At 44.0% G+C, this 21,075-nt stretch overlaps 1 protein-coding gene across 1 annotated transcript in view; it reads right to left on the bottom strand.

The window, feature by feature from the left end:
* ABHD3 (abhydrolase domain containing 3, phospholipase) overlaps positions 1-21,075 on the bottom strand; it is a 56,135-nt gene that overhangs the window by 8,269 nt on the left and 26,791 nt on the right. The window contains exon 5 of the mRNA XM_052660482.1: positions 4,273-4,385. Coding sequence (XP_052516442.1) covers positions 4,273-4,385 — 113 coding nt within the window. The remainder of the gene's footprint in view (positions 1-4,272; positions 4,386-21,075) is intronic.

Genomic DNA, 21,075 nt, shown 5'->3' with positions numbered 1-21,075 from the left:
GGCAATTTGATCTCTGGTTCCTCTGCCTTTTCTAAACCAGCTTGAACATCTAGAAGTTCACGGTTCATGTATTGCTGAAGCCTGGCTTGGAGAATTTTGAGCATTACTTTGCTAGCATGTGAGATGAGTGCAATTGTGTGGTAGTTTGAGCATTCTTTGGCATTGCCTTTCTTTGGGATTGGAATGAAAACTGACCTTTTGCAGTCCTTTGGCCACTGCTAAGTTTTCCAAATTTGCTGGCATATTGAGTGCAGCACTTTCACAGCATCATCTTTCAGGATTTGAAATAGCTCAACTGGAATTCCATCACCTCCACTAGCTTTGTTCATAGTGATGCTTTCTAAGGCCCACTTGACTTCACATTCCAGGATGTCTGGCTCTAGGTGAGTGATCACACCATCGTGATTATCTTGGTCATGAAGATGTTTTTGTACAGTTCTTCTGTGTATTCTTGCCACCTCTTCTTAATATCTTCTACTTCTGTTAGGTCCATACCATTTCTGTCCTTTATTGAGCCCATCGTTGCATCAAATGTTCCCTTGGTATCTCTGATTTTCTTGAAGAGATCTCTAGTCTTTCCCATTCTGTTGTTTTCCTCTATTTCTTTGTATTGATTGCTGAGGAAGGCTTTCTTATCTCTCCTTGCTATTCTTTGGAATTCTGCATTCAGATGCTATGTCTTTCCTTTTCTCCTTTGCTTTTCGCTTCTCTTCTTTTCACAGTTATTTGTAAGGCCTCCCCAGACAGTCATTTTGCTTTTTTGCGAACCTCCATCCATAATTCATCAGGCACTCTATCAGATCTAGTCCCTTAAATCTATTTCTCACTTCCACTGTATAATCATAAGGGATTTGATTTAGGTCATACCTGAATGGTCTAGTGGTTTTCCCTACTTTCTTCAATTCGAGTCTGAATTTGGTAATAAGGAGTTCATGATCTGAGCTACAGTCAGCTCCTGTTCTTGTTTTTGTTGTCTGTATAGAACTTCTCCATCTTTGGCTGCAAAGAAAATAATCAATCTGATTTCGGTGTTGACCATCTGATGATGTCCATGTGTAGAGTCTTCTCTTGTGTTGTTGGAAGAGGGTGTTTGCTATGATCAGTGCGTTCTCTTGCAAAACTCTATGAGCCTTTGCCCTGCTTCATTCCGTATTCCAAGGCCAAATTTGCCTGTTACTCCAGGTGTTTCTTGACTTCCTTGTCTGGAGTTAGACTTCCTCAACTGTGGTAGAGCAGTCAACCCAAAGTCACTAGTTTTCTTTTCCTACTCCCTCCGGCTGTTTGTCCCTATCTCCTTTCACATATTTTCCTCTTTTCCTTTTGTTCTATCATTTTTCCAGATTCTACTCTAGTTTTACTTTGGTAAAAGGGACAAGGATGGAATTTAACACAGTACACCAGAAATCCAAGTTTGACATTGACAACTAAGAGAAAGGATAATAGTATAAGTTCTGTTTCTCCTATTTTGCATCCTTTATTTCTCTAATTTCTCAGGTTCTGAAATGAGTAAAAATTCTCTCTCATACTTTTTTTTTCCAACCCAGATGGACTACAGAGTGAATGAGATAAGATATTAGATCAAAAATGGAGATTTCAGGGTTTGCTGTTTTTTGGGGTATTTTTGCTGTTGTTGGATGAGGTTTATTGGAAATGTTAACAGCAGAAAGACACAAATGGCTCCACACTGTGTTTTGAAATTCATCCCAGCTGTAGACTGAGTGACCTGCAGGCTGGACAGATGCCAAAACCCAACAGCTTCAGCATTTCCATCATGTCAGAATCTCCTTCAGTGATTTCCTGATCCAGGGCAGAGACCTCAGGCTGGAGATTTCCCTTTTGAGAACAACTCTTCATAATGAATGCATTCCTTTTTTTATAGTACATGGCTCCCTAAGCTAGTTAAAGGATAATGCTTCTCTCCTGCAAAGGGGTCATTCTAGTGTCTAGTTGTGGTGGCCCAGTTCTTTGGCTGGCAGTCAAGAGGTTTCTGTGAGGCCAGTGTAATGGGCAAATTGAAAGAGCTAGAAACAAACCTCGTAGGAGCAGGAAGCACCAAGAATAGCTGTGACCAAGTAGGTGGGGACACTTTTGGTTATTACTCAGGAGTAAAATAACATCAAGATATTACCCCATAAAAAGGCCGTGTCACTTTGATAAGAAAAAGACTCCCTTTTTTCACCAAGAAAAAAAAAAAGCAGATAGAAAAGATAAAGAACTCACAGATTAAGAGATTTAAGAGACATAATCTGTCCCATATGTGGACTTTATCTGGCTCATGCATGCCTCAAACAAACTGTAAAAACCAGCCAACAGATTGACAGTGAAATGAAATACTGACATTGAATATTTGATGACATTTAGGAATTACTGTTAGTTTTGTTCAGGTGTAATAATATACTGTGGTGGGTTGCTGTTATTGTTTCTTAAGAGACTCTACCTGTCAGAGACACATCAGTTCAGTTCAGTCACTCAGTCATGTCCGACTCTTTGTGATCCCATGAATAGCAGCACGCCAGGCCTCCCTGTCCATCACCAACTCTCGGAGTTCACTCAGACTCATGTCCATCGAGTCAGTGATGCCATCCAGCCATCTCATCCTCTGTCATCCCCTTCTCCTCCTGCCCCCAATCCCTCCCAGCATCAGAGTCTTTTCCAGTGAGTCAACTGTTCACATGAGTTGGCCAAAGTACTGGAGTTTCAGCTTTAGCATCATTCCTTCCAAAGAAATCCCAGGGCTGATCTCCTTCAGAATGGACTGGTTGGATCTACTTGCAGAGACACATAAATCTCTATAAATGATGTCTGAAAATTATTTTAATGTAATCAGAGTTAAGACGGAATGGAGGGTAGATTATCCTTGAACTAACAGTCACTGAAGCTAGGGTGACGAATATATATGAGGAATCATTATACTCTTTCTACTCATACATACTTGAAAATTTCTGTACATTTTTAAAGCTAGTCTAGGAACCCACTGGGAGACTGGAATGTGACCAGGTCTCGAGCAGCGTTGATTCCTTGGTGAAACTTAGTTCTGGCTCAAACTGCTGCTTGGCCCCAGGCATAACAGGCGTGGGGATTACCCAGTCTGGGCATAAGGGTCTTAGATGCTTTTGTCTACTGCATCTCCATAAGGAAAAAAATGTGTCAAGCTGTAAACCACATCCCAGAGTGGTAAACCCTCTTGGGAACATGTCACAGTGCTAGGCAACTAGAAAGGGGACTTCCCTTTCAACAATTTACAAGACATTATTATTCAACCAGCTGCAAAGGCTAATGGTCAAGTTCTGCCTTCAGGCACTGAGACTTCAACTCACAAGAATAGGCATTTCCCTGGAGCCTGTGAATAAAGAATCAGGGCCTGTTTACATAAAGTCTGGCTTTTTACAAATTCAACAATTTATATGATTAAGGGAAGAAAGTTCAGCTGCCACCCTGTCCTTTAAGGTTCTCATTATGGGGCAAAGGAAAATGTGAAATACTTTCCTTTAAGCACGATTCACAGATTTTGTCTGGGTTTTCTGTACTGATTCAGATTTCTTCCTTTTTAGTAGGTCAAGCCCGACCTTCCATGCTAATGTAAGAAACGTATTCTTTCCTTCTTAGTTTTATGTTTATCAGAATCTAAAAAACTACGGTTAGAGCCAATCTTTCAGAGCCTATCATTTGTAAAGCTGTTCATTTTCAAGTAAGCATGCTCCCAAGACATTTTGAAAATTGACAGATAAATTGACTATAAAATTAAGAAAACATATTTTCTGTTTCCATGTGTTTGCTGATTTTGGACAATCCTCTAAGCACAGCAAAATGCCATATAATAAAAATTTTGTTTCTTATTAAAGCTCACTATTAGTACAACAACAACAATTAAAAAAGAAAAAACACAAAAAAACAAACACAAAAAAAATTAGCACAAATGAGGCTAGGCTTCCCTGGTGGCTCAGATGGTAAAGAATCTACCTGCAATGAGGGCGACCCGGGTTCAATCCCTGGCTTGGGAAGATCCCCCTAGAGAAGGGAATGGCAACCCACTCCAGTATTGTTGCCTGGAGAATACCACGGACAGAGGAGTCTGGTGAGCTACATACAGTCCATGGGGTCGCAGAGAGTCAGACACAACTGAGCAACTAACATTTTCATCCAACCACATGCAATGAAATATGAGAAACCCAAACATTTGCTTTTAAATGCCCATGTAGCTTATGGTCATCAGAAAGAGGCAGGCATTAGGACCACTTCCCTCAAGGACATTTTAGAAAGGAAAAATCTTACCCTCCCATTGACACTCCTGCTGCCAGAAATGGAGCAGAAGGGTACAGACTGTGAACGTGGTGAATGACTGTCTCCAAGTCTTCAGTGTTAGAACAACAGTAAGTCCTTGGTGTCTGCAAGCAACGACAGGTAAAACACAAAAATTAAAATTGGGAGGGGAATCATTTGTATAACACAGAGATGTAAAAAAGAGCAAAAAGTCATAACTAGGAGAAAATGACCTTTGTTTGCACATACTATATGAGTCAGGATATTTTTCAATTTTCTGTCTTGCAGTTCAAATTGATGCCATTTAGAGTCAGTACTACCCGAGTTGGCACTAACAAAAGACTCTGATCACACAAGGAAGCCTGGAGGGAAATGGGACAAGACCAATATAAATACCTTAAACTAGATAGATATGCAGTACTCTATTCAAATGTGTCTCTAACTAAAGAACAGAGTCAATTTAGGAAGAAAAAGTGGAGAATGATACTTTTTTATAGGAAACCAACAACAACTTAGGCCTGACAAAGCCAGAGCAATTGTTTTTTTAATATATAATTTTATTTATTTATTTTTATTTTTGGCTGTGCTGGGTCTTCGTGGCTGAGTAGGCTTTTTTCGCGTTGTGACGAGCAGGGGCTACTCTAGCTAGGCTCTAGGTGCGTGCAGGCTTCAGTAGTTGCAGCATACGGTGGCGGGGGTAGGGGGGCGGCGGGGGTGGGGGCACAGTTAGCTGTTTCATGGCATGTGGGATCTTCCTGGACCACAGATCAAACCCTTATCTCCTGCACTGGCAGGCATATTCTTTACCGCTGAGCCACTAGGAAAGCCCCAAAGTAATTCTTATTTTAAAAAACACACAATCAAGCAAACAAAAAAGGTTTCAATAATCCACAAAAAAATCTAAACTGTAACTCCTTCCTGCTCAGGTATAACCTGAGTGCTGTCCACCAGTGAAGGAGTGTGATTTTTTTTCTGACACTGCCATCACTCTAGATCAAGCAACATGCAGTCTGCTTTATTAATGAGATATTTTCTTTTTCAATAATACTTCCATATGACCCCAGCTGTGCTACACTGAAAACAGACACTTAAAATGTTAAAATATGTAAAGCTGATTATGCCTCAATACATAATGCATTAAAACTAATGATTTTCATGTGAACCCCATCAATAAGGGCTCTGTTTCCAGCAGAACAGCTTCACAGATGCTTTATTTGAGATCTGGGAGCAGAGGGCACTCCTGTCTGTACAATGTATGTGAGAGTGTGTGCGTGAATAAAGTATGCATGAGATAAAATAACTAGAAATTTAACAACAAAGAGATAAATCTGGTAACACTGCCCTAATTAAAAAAATGCCAAAACCAGTTATCTGTACAACCCAGATGGTAATATACCAATAAAATATGACTGGAAGGTTATGTGTCACCCACCATTCAATCACTAATGTGTAGTCTTAGAAAACTGCAATTTTCACTGATCCCTCCAACTAAACTCAAGGTTAGAACACTCCTATTGCCTACTACCATCTTTTTGAGATCTGCAAATATAAAACTCTCCAAAAGACAAATGTTAACCTCACAGTATTTACAATGGCTAACATTTATTGAATAATTAAATTTGTGTCCACAAAACCCCAAGGAAGATCCTATTTAGGAAACTGAGTTATTAATAGAAAATTGAGTTTAGAGAGGTTAAATAATTCCTGTAAACTCATGAACAGCTAATACACAATGAAGCTGAGATACTTCCAAAAATGCTTTGTGATTAAATGCACTTGAGGGGCACAAATTCAATGTAAAATCTATACAGACCAATGTCTACTACCATGCTTATTCATAGTGACTGCAGAATTTGTCACAAGAATTCAGGTGAAAAAAATATCCTTCTTTAGCATTTTTACTGTATTTGTGTTTATTCACATTGCATAGCTTTAAAATTTCTATATTACTTAATATCAACAGTTACCAACACATATTCTTGTTATGCAGGCTTCAAGTGAAGTTAAGTGTATACACACATGCACACACACACACAGATACATAAACATACACACAGAGTTGGTGGTGGTGGTTTAATCTCATGCCTGACTCTTTGCGACCCCATGGTCTGTACTGTAGCCCACCAAACTCCTCTGTCCATGGAATTCTCCAGGCAAGCATACTGAAATGAGTAATTTGCCAAAAGTCACAAAGCAGCAAAGCCCAGGGTTTATGTCTGTAGTAAGTAAACTAGTTCTCATAAAGCGCTAGGATTCCATGAGATATTTAATAAGCAAATCGATTATCTGGGGCCCTCAGAGATAGGAGCTTCTTTTTCCCTAATGTTTTTCTCCCAATGGATTACACTGAGTTGGAAACCAATAACGCTGGTGTGGAAATGTTAGGTAGGTAGAATAGGAAAAAGGAGTCCAGAATGGCGGTGGCTGAAAGACAAGGAAGGGCAAAGGCTGCGAAAATAGAACAAAGGAAGGTCCGAGGACCGGAGTGAGGACCTCAGGTAGAACAAATAGCGCTCCTGGCTAGCCCAGTTTACATAGGGCAGGCCCGGGGGGAGGAAGAAAGATACAAGAAGAGGAGCCAAAGGGCCAGGGTCTCTCTCCCGAGAGCACACGCTCTCTTTCCTGTGCCCGCGCACTCTCTCTTCACTTCGCATCTTTTCTGTTGGCATGCCCTCACACCTCGAGGATGTATTTTCCTTTATTTTCTAAATAAAACTGAGCTGCAACACTGTCTGAGAGCTGTGACGCGCCGAGGGCTTTAACGTCCATCACTTCAGATTTTTGTCGTGACGAGACAGAACCGAGGAAATGACACACTCCCCTAACATCTATGGTGCCGTGACTCGGATTTAACCTGGCTGAAACAACCTCAATGCGGCCCCCCGCGAGGAGGAGGCCAAGCAAAGCAGGAGCCCAACTCAGCGAAAGCTCCCATGGTGGAAGCGGAACGCGAAGAAAACCCAGCGCAGGGGAAGTGACAAGAAGCCCAGCGTGCTGGAAACCTGGACAGCGAAAAACTAACTCAGCAGAAAGCTCACATGGCTGTCTCAGATTCCAGAAGACCTCCGGTTAAGGTAGGAGGTCCTCGCTGCTATGGCTGGAGGGACATATGCCTAACGAAATCTTAATTCCTTTAAAATCTCTCGTTTCTTGTCTCCTTGAACCCCGCCACGAACAGGCGAGCGGCAGTGGGCACAAGTGGGGGACTCTGGAGAGGCTATATCTCAGTATGTCCCAAAGGCTCCACTCTCTGCTGAGCCCCAGTAGCTGTTACCCAAGCTGGTGGGGGTTCTTTTGTCCTTATTCTTCTTTGTGCCAAGGATCAAGCCAATGAAAACTGTGAGCACAGGTCAGGTATTCAGCAGATTTTCTGGCAGGCTATGAAGGCACGTTTTTTCCACTCCTTTTTCCTCTCGTCCTTCAGCTCCTCTCTCCTGGGACTTGAGCCTGGCCAAAACCCATGTTGCCTGGATTCAGGACCTAATGAAGCTCAGGCTCTGATGTCTCATTGCAAACATTCAGTGAGAGACACACCAACAGGTAAGAGGTGGATTTGATAGGATTCAGAGAGAAGCACACTCTGCAGAGTGTGGGCCATTGCAGAGGGCAAGTGCTTCCATCATGGAATTCGGTCTGGCTAGGTTTTGCAAGCTGGGTGAACTCATATGCTAATGAGTGGGAGGATCATCCCAACCATTGGGGAACCACTCACTCTTCTGTCTTTTGACAGTGCCTTGGAGCTGTTCTGCCACCTCTGGGTGTGTCATTTAGCTTACAGATTGGGTTACATTTAGCTTGAAAGTGAAAATGAAAGTGAAGTAGCTCAGTCGTGTTCGACTCTTTGCGACCCCATGGACTGTAGCCTATCAGGCTCCTCCGTCCATGGGATTTTCCAGGCAAGAGTGCTAGAGTGGATTGCCATTTCCTTACAAGATTAATTTGACATGTCAGCTTGGACCCAACTGATTTTAATTGGTTTATGTTATGCCCTTGTGCTATATCATTCTTTCAAAAGTTGTGCCCAGCCCCCTTCCCTCCTGTTTCATGCTCTTTTCCAGAACCCCATCCAGGCCCACAGTGTTGCCTCTACAATCTTCTAGAGGGACAACCAGAAAATAGCTGGCCCTTGGGAGGGAAATACTGTGTAATATCCAATCCCTCTAGATATTCAGGCCTTATCTTCCGTGTTTCCTACAACATGTGCAACACCAGCATCTCTCAGTGAACCCACTAGGGTGGGCGACAGGCACACAATGCCTGCTAGAAGTCCACCAGTTGGCATCCCTTCAAAGGCAACTGGGCTCCCAGGGACAATGTTTGCCACTTTGGGAGTTAGCCCTGCAGGCCATTTGGGCCCAAACCCTTACCACCCTTCTCCTAAAGTTATAATCATACCTCCGGATCAAATATCCACTCCACTTTTATGGAACATCTGGTCTTTTGCCTCTTACCAATTTGTTCTTAAGCCAATTATTAACTCCTACAACCAGGACCCTGGCCCCATGTAGGCAACATCGCTCCACCCAGCCTAATTATTAAAATATTTTAATGCCCCTAACAGGGCCAGACAACCCACTCCTTTGTCATTACTTCTGTTATTACCTGAAGTGGGTCTATGACAACGAAATGTTTACCATTGGAGACACCCTAACCTGCTCTTACGGAGGACTAGGGGAGGAAATCAGTCACTTACAATCCCTTAAAGCAGTAAGAGGATAAGGCTTATGACCACTTCACCAGGTTCCTGGTCTCAGGGCACAGGCTTGGATTGCTTTATGTCATGATATCTATTCCCACCTGTGGTGAACAAACTGGTAATGAGTTAAAATTACAACCCTTTAATCTTACCCAGCACTGGTCACACTGGAGACCTTGGGGATGCCCAACTCCGGTCTGGGGGTCCCAGGAAGTCAACCTGCCTTGACCTGCTTAGGGATCTGGACCTCGAAACGTTGTCACGCCTCAACCTGCTTGGGGATCTGCCAGTTCAGGGGTCGCAGGAGGTCTTCACGGCTCAACCTGCCCAGGAACCCAATTCTCTGGAGGCCGACCTGCCTCAACCTGCCTAGGGGTTCGATCTCCAGGAGGCCGTCACACCTTGGTCTGCCTGGGGATCTGCACCCTGACCCGGGGACCCCTGGCTCTCAGGCTGCAACAGTACTGGGTAGGATAAGCTTCAGAAAGACTCACTCCTAAGGAAGTCCACCCATGGAAATACTTGTGGGACTGTGCCCAGTCTCAGCAATAACTCAGGACCCCAACAAGAACACCATTGCCTTTCTGGAAAGGCTAAAAGAGGCCCTCCAAAAGTTTACCAATCTGGACTTGGACTCTTACGAGGGACAGGTGATTTTAAAGGACATATTCCTGTCCCATGTGCATCAGATATCAGAATAAAGTTACAGCAGCTACAGCAGCAGGCCTCTGCTGCCTCTTTAGATGAGGTGGTCTAGACAGCCATCAATACCTTTTATAACAGAGAACAGGAGAAGGGGGCTAAGGCCCAGGAGAAGGAGAAAAGGAAAGAGACCAGGCATGCCCAGATGCTGGCCGTCTTCTAGGGAAGCCCTAAGGCAAACCCCAAGTCCTTGAAGGACAAGGCATGAGGCAAATGCCTAATCTGTAGACAGATGGCACTGGGCCAAAGAGTGTCCAAACCATGACAAGTCTCCTAAAACAGCTTGCTATAAATACTATACTAAAGGAGATCAGTCCTGAGTGTTCATTGGAAAGGCTGATGCTGAAGCTGAAACTCCAATACTTTGGCCACCTCATGCGAAGAGTTGACTCATTGGAAAAGACCCGGTGCTGGGAGGGACTGGGGGCAGGAGGAGAAGGGGACGACAGAGGATGAGATGGCTGGATGGCATCACCGACTCGATAGACATGACTTTGAGTGAATTCCGGGAGTTGGTGATGGACAGGGAGGCCTGAAGTGCTGTGATTCATGGGGTCTCAAAGAGTCGGACACGACTGAGCAACTGAACTGAACTGAACTGATCAAAGAATCCTCAGATATCAAGTAGTGCTGATGGAAAATCCAGGCCTCACTATATCCCCTTGTGAGGTTCTTTACCCAGCCACCCACCTGCCTACCCCCGAGGGCTCTCTCCCCTTTCACTCTTGCCTAGAAACCTTGGACCAATGGACAAAACCCCAAGAGGGATTGTCAGAAGATCCTCTGACCAATCCTGAGAAAATCTGGTACACTGATGGAAGCAGTTTTGTCTTGGATGGAGAAAGAAGAGCCGGATATGCAGTAGTCTCCAATTTTGAGACCATAGAGGCTAAACCAGGTACTTTGCTACCAGGTACTTCAGCCCAATTAGCTAAGCTCATAGCCCTGACTCTAGCTTTAGAGCTGGGAGAAAGAAAGAGTAGCCATTTACACTGGCTCCAAGTATCCTTTTCTGGTGCTACATGCACATGCTGCTATTTGGAAAGAAAGAGGCCACTTGACCACCCGAGGGTCCCCAATCAAATATGGTGATCAAATCCTTAGACTTGGAGGTAGTCCATCTGCCCCCTGAGGTTTCAGTCTCCCACTGTAATGTACACCAAAAAGGGAGCATGGAAGTCGCACGGGGAAACCAAGCAGCTGATCAGGCAGCTAAGAGAGCAGCATTACAGAACAATGACCAATAGGGGTTGCCACCTTAGTTCCACAGACTAATTTGCCAGAAACTCCTTCATATACTGAAGGTGAGACTCTTAAAACTAAGAGTAAGGGCTTTCAAGATCATATGGGGTGGTTCCAAAAGGAGGGACTCCTTTTTCTGCCTGGGAACCTCCAATGGAAGTTGGTTAACTGCTTACATGCCACCACTCATTTAAGGGAAAAGACCCTCCAAAGATTACTAGAAAGGTCCTTTAGAGGAACAGGCCTCCAAATGACTATAAGGCAAGTGGTCTCCTCTTAGCCCGCTTGCCAATTTAACAACACCCAAGGAGCTCAAAGACCCCAGCTGGTCCATCCCGTCCGACGACGTGGGACCTACCCAGGAGAGGACTGGCAGATGGACTTCAGCCAGATGCCAGTTTCTCCAGGGTATAAATACCTATTAGTCATGATAGATACATTCACAGGATGGATTGAAGGCTTTCCCACCCAGACTGAGAGGGCTGAGGAGGTGGTAAAAAAATCTGCTCCATGAAATCATTCCGAGATTTGGTCTTCCCAGGTGATTACAAAGTGACAATAGGACATCATTTACTTCTAAGTCACCCAAGGGGTCTCTAAAGCATTGGACGTTACTTATCTCCATTGTACCTGGAGGCCTCAGTCTTCAGGAAAAGTAGAAAGAGCCAACCAATTCTTAAAATCAGTGATAAAAAAGATAACCCAGGAGACTTCCCTGGGATGGAAGGGAGCTTCCATACCAATAGCTTTCCTCCGCACCCGTACTGCCCCTAAGGAATAGGTTGGTCTTGGTCCTTATGAGATGCTATATGGAAGACCTTTTGTTTATGTCAATGACCTCTTCCTAGATCCAGAGGCTCAGACTCTCCAGTCTTATACCATGGCCATTGGTCAATTCCAACAGGATATACACTTGTGGGATGTGAACCAGGACCCAAAGGATTCTAACCAGTCACCACTATTGCTCCAGGGACTCAAGTCCTAACTAAAGTCTGGAAAGATGGCCTCAACTCCAGCCCACATGGAAGGGCCCCTACCCTGTAATACTTTCTACCCCACAGCAGTCAAGGTACCAGGACATGACTCCTGGATTCACTACTCACCAGTCAAGCCGTGGAAGAAAACAGAAGAGGACACTCAATACACCTGTGAGCCCCTGGGGGATCTCAGATGCCTATTCAGGACTACAAATGAGTGCCATTCTAATGAACACCCCCAACATCTGGTTTCTGGGGATAAGATTTCTCAGGACTGCTCTAAAGAGCCAACAGCTTGGCAGGGGTTGTACTCCAAAACAGACAGGAGATAGATCTTCTGATCCCTGAATAAGAAGGCACTTGAGCCATCCTGGCAATGGGAATTTGGAGTTGACTAATGCCCCTACTAGTTCTTGTTATGCCATATTGATGCTGCTTATGATTGCTCCATGTATTATCAATTGTCTAACCTGTTTTGTCTTGGCCCAAGTCAACAAGCTACAATATGCAGTGCCAGTTCAACAAGGGGATATAAAACTACCGCTGACCACGGAAAATATCACTGACCGGTAGCTGGACACTACTATAAGGATTCTGAGGCCTGAGACTGGAAAAGGGGGGAGGCCCAATGCCCCTCGCCATCCCAGTTCAGCAGGAAGTAGCCAGAAAGACCTCGACGCCCCTATTCCCAAAGAACTGGGCCTCCCATCTCTTGAGGGGGGAATGTTAGGTAGTTAGAATAGGACAAAGGAGTCCAGAATGGCGGTGGCTACAAGACAAGGAAGGGAAAAGCCCGTGAAAATAGAAGAAAGCAAGCTCCAAGGACCGGAGCGAGGACCTCAGGTAAACAAACAGCACTCCTGGCTGGCCCAATTACACAGGGCAGGCCCATGGGGAGGAAATAACATATACAAAGAGGAGCCAAAGGGCCGGGGGTCTCTCTCCCGCGCGTGCATGCTCGCTCTCTCTCTTCTCTTCGCGTCTTTTGGGTCCGCATGCCCTCACGCCTCGAGGACGTATTTTCCTTTATCTAAACAAAACCGAGGAAATTACACTCCCCTAACAGATCAAAGCTCCCAGCATTCTGAAACTCAGCACACCCAGAGCCTTTCTGGCATCACCTGCCTGGCTCCAGCCCTTCCCTAGGCTCCCGTGATGACTGTGTCCCGTCTTCCTCCGGCTGCGGGCTTTCCATTTCCTGCCAGTTCCTGTCATTCTTCCTACCACCCCAAAAGGGAGAATTCAGTTCCGGAAGTTCTGTCATAGGCCTGCATCTGCTCATTCTCGGGTCCACACCCAGTTCCTGGAGGTCCCGTTTACCCTCACAGCTTCACCAACTACCTCTTGTTCAGTCACTCAGTAGTGTCCAGCTCTTTCCGACTCCATGGACTGCAGCACGCCAGGCTTCCCTGTCTTTCACTACCTCCTGGAGTTTGCTCAAACTCACGTGCCCTGAGTTGGTGAAGCTATCTAACCATCTCATCCTCGGCCGCCCCCTTCTCCTGTTGCCTTCGGCTGCAACTAAACCTGAATCTCCAGGCTCTTCCTTCTTCCTGAGCTCCAGATGCAAATTCTAAAGTTCTAGAAGTAAAGTACTATCTGTACTTCAAACTCAGACTGCCCCAAAGCAAACCCTTTTATCTCTTCATGAAAATTCCGAATGCTTCCCCTAACTTCCCGTTTTCCTGTGAATGACGTCTGCATTTTCTTAGTTAAAACTGTAGGTGACATTGCCTTCTTCCTTTCCCTTAACCCGCAGTCAATACACTTCCAAGTCCTATAGCTTCTTCCTCTCCAGAATCTTTGCAGAACACACAGGCAAGCCCTTCTTTCTACTCGAGTAAAGACCTGGTATGTTAGATTCTCTCAGAAGGCCCCTGGGACAAAGGTGAGTGGTTCATTTGAAGATATAGCAGCAAGTGGGACCAAGGGAGTGGTGAGTGAGTCAGGAAGGGTAGGAAGCAATCAGGAATGTTAGCCAGCAGTTTGTGGCGGTGCCTGACTGGGACTCAATCCCATTGGGGCACTTTGGGAGACTGTTGAACAAAGCTGAAAGTCATCTCAACCGAGTGGCAAGGGAGCTGGGTTATTGATCCACCGGGAAATGGCAACCCACTCCAGTATTCTTGCCTGGGAAATCTCATGGGCAGAGGAGCCTGGCGGGCTACAGTCCATGGGGTCGCAAAGAGGCGGACACGATTTAGCGACTAAGCACGCCCAGTTAACTTCACCATTGGTGGAAGGCATCCTAGAGATTAACCCCCTGGCAGCTGGTCTGCCCTCAGTAGCCTTCTGTGGCTAGAGGAGGCGCTCCCGAATGCCCCCGTTGGAGATGCGAGTGCCTGCAGTGGGAAGCCATCAGGAAGGCTAGGTGGGAATGGTACGTATCAAGAGGAAAAAGTCGTGGGAGGTGTGTGGCACCAGCCTTCTCAGCTCCCAGGCCTTTGTATCTTTCACTTGGACCATGAGGTGATACCCTCTGACATGGTTAACTCCCAGCCTTTCCTAATAACCATCCATAATCACACATCCCACTCACTGCAAGATTAATCTTCCTAGAGAACATTTCCAGCTCTAATCAGGACAGAGTTTCTGATTAAAATGCTCCATTAGCTTTCCATTGCTGACTGAATTAAATACAAAGTCCCCTGTTAAGGCCCTTCATAATATGCCCAGTCACTTTTCCAGCCCTGTGTTTCACTATTCCTCCATCTGTATGGATTCTGGTCTATGGACCCTGCCCCTCTCTTGTCTGCTAAGTCTCTCAATACCCTTGCAACCTGTGTAAACTTCTGCCACATGCCCTGCACAGTCAGCTCTGCCTGTTGAAATCATGCCTTGAACTAATTCAAAAAACGTCAGACCAAAGGTCAGACTTGGCCCCTATTATCCCAAGGAACTCACAGCCTTTCCCAATTCTATCCCGACTTGTCCTGGCCAGCCTGCTCCCAGCCCTTGTGATGTATGTGAGGTTCTCTCTCTTACTATCTTGCTCTTCTCCGTCTTGAACAGTCATTAAACACTTGTCAGATTACACGGAAATACACAGGATGGAAAGTGAGATGATCTGGTAACTTCAGACATGCAAAATTATGTAGTTATATCACACAACCTCTCACTACTTGATGGGGCTCCAACAGGAAACATCATATGCTTTCTTCATAGGACTTCACTCCCACTAAAGAAAGAATTCATCTAGGACACACAGCGAAGACATTTTTTGGGGGTAATACATCAAGTTGGTAGGTCTGGCAGAAATTTTATTCAGATTTGAAGATATAATTTTATAGCATCTTTTAAATTAACTGGAGGATGATTACTTTACAATATTGTATTGGTTTCTGCCATACAGCAACATGAATATACACATGTCCCTTCCCTTTTGAACCTCCCTCCCACCTCCCACCCCATACCAACCCTTTAGGTTGCCACAGAGCATCTGATTTGAGCTCCAAGCTTCATGCAGCAAATTTCCTCAGGCTATCTATTTTACATATGATGATGCATGCGTTTCAGTGCTACTCTCTCAATCTGCCTCACTCTCCTTTCTCTGCTGTGTCTGCAAGTCAGCTCTTTATGTCTCTGTCTCTTTCACTGCCCTGCAAACAGGTTCATCAGTACCATCTTTCTAGATAACACATATATGTGTTAATAAATGATATTAATATCTTTTTAGATAAAACATGTTAGTTAATTCTCTTCTTCCCAACCCAGGGATTGAACCCAGGTCTCCTGCATTACAGGCAGGCTCTTAACCATCTGAACCACCAGGGAAGCCCCAGTTGCTGAGTGAAGTCACTCAGTCGTGTTCGACTCTTTGCGACCCCATGGACTGTAGCCCACCAGGCTCCTCCATCCATGGAATTTTCTAGGCAAGAGTACTGGAGTGTGTTGCCATTTCCTTCTCCAGGGGATCTTCCCGACCTGGGGATCGAACCTGGGTCTCCCGCATTGCAGGCAGACACTTTACCATCTGAGCTACCAGGGAATCCCACTAGCAACTATCATATTGCAGTCATTCTTGCCTTATTTCATGCTTCCAGAAAAGAGGTAAAGTAAGCCACATCTAATCACTAAAGGAAGGAAGAATGACCTGGCAGGATTCAATTGAGTGATGAACTCCTTTTATAGTAAAAAAAAGGATGAGAAAGGTATTCTTAAAAAATGCAGAAAAAATCTAAAGGAAGGATAACCTTCAAGCAGACATTGGACACAAGTATTTTTACAAGTTAGACAGAATAATTTGATGATAATTACAAACCAAGATTATTCATATTATTCAACTGCAACTATGATCAGAGAGAAACAATAGTAATTTCTTAAATGGCTATTAGAGTTAATTTTTTTTTTTAACACCAAAACATTTCATATTAGGATATAGCTGATTAACAATGTTGTGATAGTTTCAGGTGAACAGGGAAGGGACTCAGCCATACATAAACAGGTAACCATTCTCCTTCAAACCCCCTCCCATCCTTGCCGGCACATAACACTGAGCAGAGTTCCATATGCTATACAATAGGATTTTGTTAGTTATCCATTTTAAATTAAGCAGTGTGTACATGATTGTCAGAAGTTAGTTTTTAAAAAAAGCCTTGATGAGAATAATGTAGTAAAATTAATTATAAATTATACATAATAGATCAGAAAAGAATAAAGCATAGATTTTATATTTATCTCTGAATGATATCTAATTTACCCATAACTTCCAAAAAGTAGACACAGTGATTTCCCCTTATCCTGAAAGAGAATTTTCTTGTCCTGATTTAAGTCATTTGTTTTATAAAATGCAAATTTCATTTAAAAAATGTGGAGAGTATAGAAAAAATTAAAATTCACCCTGTTAATCGGATAGCCTGACTCTCCCTAGCTATTCTGGGAGCAGATTAATTTGTTAATCTGAAGAAAAAGCCATAACCCGGGACCTTTCAATGCCTGCCACGTTTCCTACACTGAACCAGGCCAGCTCATAAAAAGAGTTCAGTTTTCTATCCAGAAAAAAATAAAACTGGAAAAGGTACACAAATATCTTTTTTTAAATCACTTACATTTCACATTTACTCTAATGTCTTGGTAAACACCAAGAGCTTAAGATATTTCATTTTACAGTCTTCTTCTTACTAGTATTTAAAGGTCTGTACTTAAATATTTGATAAGATGATGCTTAAATAAACTCTGTGAAATCTTGTGTGGATGTAGGCTACCCTAAAAGGGATAATCCATTTATAATAGGACTAATTATGCTTCTGTCAACTACAAATTGGCACTTACTAAGGACATTGCCAACAACTGAACAACAAAGGCATTTGCCAACTGCCTCTACGGAGATTGAGCCCCATGTTGCTATAGCTGTTGACCTGCAACAACCCCTGCGGGAGTTCAGGGGAGTGAGGCACTCTGGGCTCCAGGGAATCTGGTGGACTTTAGATAGTTGGATGTTTTTAGGAACAGATTTTATGATCTCCGTCCTTGCATCTGCTCATATCTAGAGGAGCACTAAATCCCTCATGGTGACATCAGACTCTCATGACTAACAAAAAACCTTTTGTAAAATGCGTGCTTCATGGTACTGAACTCCCCCTTCACCAAAACCTTATATGTTGACTTTCCCCCACTAGCCGCTTTGGAGCAGTCTCTCAGAGCTATCTGGGATGCAGCTTCCCGGGCTGCAGTCCTCATTTTGCCACAAATAAAACTTAACTCACAACTCTAAAGTTGTACATCATTTTTAGTTGACACTTCTGAACTGCTCTCCACGTTTTTGTTGTTGTGTTGTTTTCTTTTCACTCAACCTACTCCCAGTCCAGTACTTAGTGAGCTGCCCAAATCATTCTTAGGAAAACTGACCCTATTTCTGGAAGCTGAGTTTGTTAAATAAGGAGTCAGAGAAAACAAATGTATGTGCATCTCTAAGCAAAACCAGCTCTGTAATGAATAATCATTTCACCTCCATGGATAGACATACAAAACCACCAGATAGTTAAATATGCCTGAGAATTCGTTAATTATTTAAAATAACCAACCACAAAACAAAGGGCCCCAGGAAATATCTTGGCCAACTCTGAGGCCAAGATAGCCTGTACACCCTGTTCCTGCTAACATTCTGGATGGCTATCACACATGCTTATGCCGTCATGCTGCAAAGCAACTCCGATAAATGAGCACAGTTTGTTAGTGGCTTAGAGCAGGTCAGCCATACAGACAGGAGTTCTCAGATCAGGATCTTAAGAAACCTGGGACTCCCCACCACCTCACAGTGATTTTCAGCCCGGCCTACAGAAAGAGGGCGTTAGGACAAAAACAGACCCGGGGACTCCACCCCAGTTCAAACGAATCAGAATCTTTGGAGGATGGCATTCAGAGATCAGATTTTTTGAAGTTCTCCAGAGGATCCTACTGTGCAGCCAGGGCTGAGAAGCAACTGCTCAAAGGGAATAAAGAACCAGGGTGAGAGCTGAGCCAAGAGAGGAGGAGGCTGCAGTGACAAGAATGACAAAGCCTACCTAGAGTGACTGGGTAAGAGGAATGTCTAGTTCTACAGGGATTGCCTGCAGCGCACGGAGAAGTACTGCTGAACAGCTCACAGCAAGCCCCTGGCGGCTCAAATGGTCAAGAATTCGCCTGCAATGCAAGAGACCCGGGTTCTCTCAGAAAGAACCCCTGAAGAAGGAAATGGCAACCCACTCCAGTATTCTTGCCTGGAGAATCCCATGGACAGAGGAGCCTGGCCAGCTACAGTCCATGGGGTCACAAAGAGTCAAACATGACTGACTAACACGGCACAGAGAAACACTTCAATAAATGGTAGCTGGTTAGCACATCATTGTTACTCCTAAAATTATAACTGTTATTCCTTAAAGATATACCATTCCTAAAATTCTTTTTTAAACTTATTTTTAACTGGATGATAATTGCTTTACAACATTGTGCTGGTTTCTGCCATACAACAACATGAATCAGCCGTAAGTGTACATATATCCCCTCCCTCTGGAACCTTCCTCCCACCCCACCCCCACATCCCACTCCCCTTAGTTGCTGTTCAGTAGCTAAGTCGTATCTGACTCTTTGCAGCCCCATGGACTGCAGCATGTTGGGTTCCTCTGTCCTTAGGATTTCCCACCCCTCTAGGTTGTCACTGTCCTGCAGTCCATGGCATGCTGGAGTCCATGGGGTCACAAAGAGTAGCGCACTACTTAAAAGACTGAACAACAGGTTGTCACAGAGCAGCAGGCTGAGCGCCCTGTGTTATAGAGCAACTTCCCTCTAGATAGTTCACTGAAAATTGTTTAAATATAGAGAAGTGTACAATCTTTTGCACACCCACCAAGAGTTGATATTAGTGAGTGATATCACCTCATAACATTGATAATACTGAGATATTATAAGATATTACTGAACTGCACCTATCAGTGCTAGAAGAAAATTCTAAAGGATTCAACACACTCATATCCACAGCTGACTGATGACCTTCCGGGGTTGTTGTGATAGGTAGCAGAAGAGGCTATCTGGGGAAGCATTTAGGAAAGAGCAAACGTGGGTGGCACACGATGGCTGGGTATGGGAAAGGAGGTGCCTGAAGGTGAGAGTCTGAACTGTGCCCCGGCCAGCCCTGCACTGTATGTTCCTCCTCCCTCAGACTAGCAAGTCCTTTAGCCCTTGTGAATTTCCTAAATCCTGCCCTACCCCATTAACTTCCAAGGTGGAAAAGCTCAGCAGGGAACAAGAACAGATTTCTCTAGATCTGAGTCCTTAATTAACCACCCAAAGTATCGGAGATTGAGGCAAGATCCCCTCTCTTTGAAAACCTTCTTTATCTCAACCTCCAGCTTTTCAGCCTGATTTGACCAAAAGCCAGAGCTGAAATGTTAAGACAATGGACAGTTGGAGTTCCTGCCCTAAGACCATTAATCAGCTTTACAACCTCAGGCCTGTCAGCCCACTTCTCCAGAGGTGTCCTCATTTATTAAATGAGGGTTTTTTTGTGTGTGTGTGTGTGTGTTTTTTTTTTTTTTTTTTTTTTTTGATTAGAGGATCCCTGAAGCAGAGCTACTTAAAGTGCCAGGCCAGGGTGAGATAAGGGGCTGATGTCAGAATGTAAATCAGTGTGCTGCTTCTCTCACCCGGAGAGTGTTTCTATGAGAAAAAACAATCAGCTCACCTCAGAGCTGAAGTTGGCTCACATTCTCTCATCCTGTCAGCGATGGTGTCTGATAGTTTGAAAACTGGAAGTTGGCCCAGAGACCACGTTTGGAGTAGCATGGTTTTAAAGCATTTTCTGGGCTTCCCTGGTGGCTCAGACAGTAAAGAATCCTCCTGCAACCCGGGAGACCTGGGTTGGATCCCTGGGTTGGGAAGATCTCCTGGAGGAGGGCATGGCAACCCATTCCACTTTTCTTGCCTGGAAAATCCCCATGGACAGAGGAGCCTGGCAGGTTGCAGTCCATGAGACTGCAAAGAGTCAGACATGACTGAACAACTTTCACTCAAAGTATTTAAAAGTATTTTCTGGCTTCTGCTCCACTGTTGACCCTCCCCCAAACCCACTGAACCAGATCTAACTTGAACTGGAAAGTACTTGAAGGAGGCTTTTCTCTCTTTTTTAAAATATTTATTTATTTTTATTTGTTTATTTGGCCATGTCAGGTCTTAATTGCAGCACGTAGGATCTAGTTCCCTGACCAGAGATGGAACCCAGGCTCCCTGTAATAGGAAAACAGAGTCTTAACCACTGGACCACCAGGGAAGTCCTAAGGCTTTTCTTTTTAAGAACTTCATGAGGCGTGGTTCACTTAGCATACACTTCACCCATTTAAGATGTGCTTTTTTAAAGTATATTTAGAATTGTACAACTATCGTCACAATTTTAGAACATTTTCATCACTCCCCAAAGAAACCCTCCACCATTAGCAGTCGCTTCTGCTTCCTCAGCCCAAGGCAGCCACTAATCTACTTTCCATCCTACAAATTTGTCTATTTGGAAAATTTTGTATAAATGAAATCATATAGTATGTGATCTTTTATCTCGCTTCTTTCACTTAGCATAATGTTCTCAAGTCTCTCTCATATTGTGGCATGTATCAGTACTTTATTCATTTTTTAATGCTGAATAGCAATCCATGACCTAGCTATACCACATTTTATTTATCCATTTGTCTGTTGATGGACATCTGTTTCCTTCCTTCTTTTGGTTATTATGAA

Source organism: Budorcas taxicolor, chromosome 22 (assembly GCF_023091745.1).
Source record: "Budorcas taxicolor isolate Tak-1 chromosome 22, Takin1.1, whole genome shotgun sequence".
Lineage (NCBI taxonomy): Eukaryota > Metazoa > Chordata > Mammalia > Artiodactyla > Bovidae > Budorcas > Budorcas taxicolor.
This window is presented reverse-complemented; position numbering and strand designations above follow the sequence as displayed.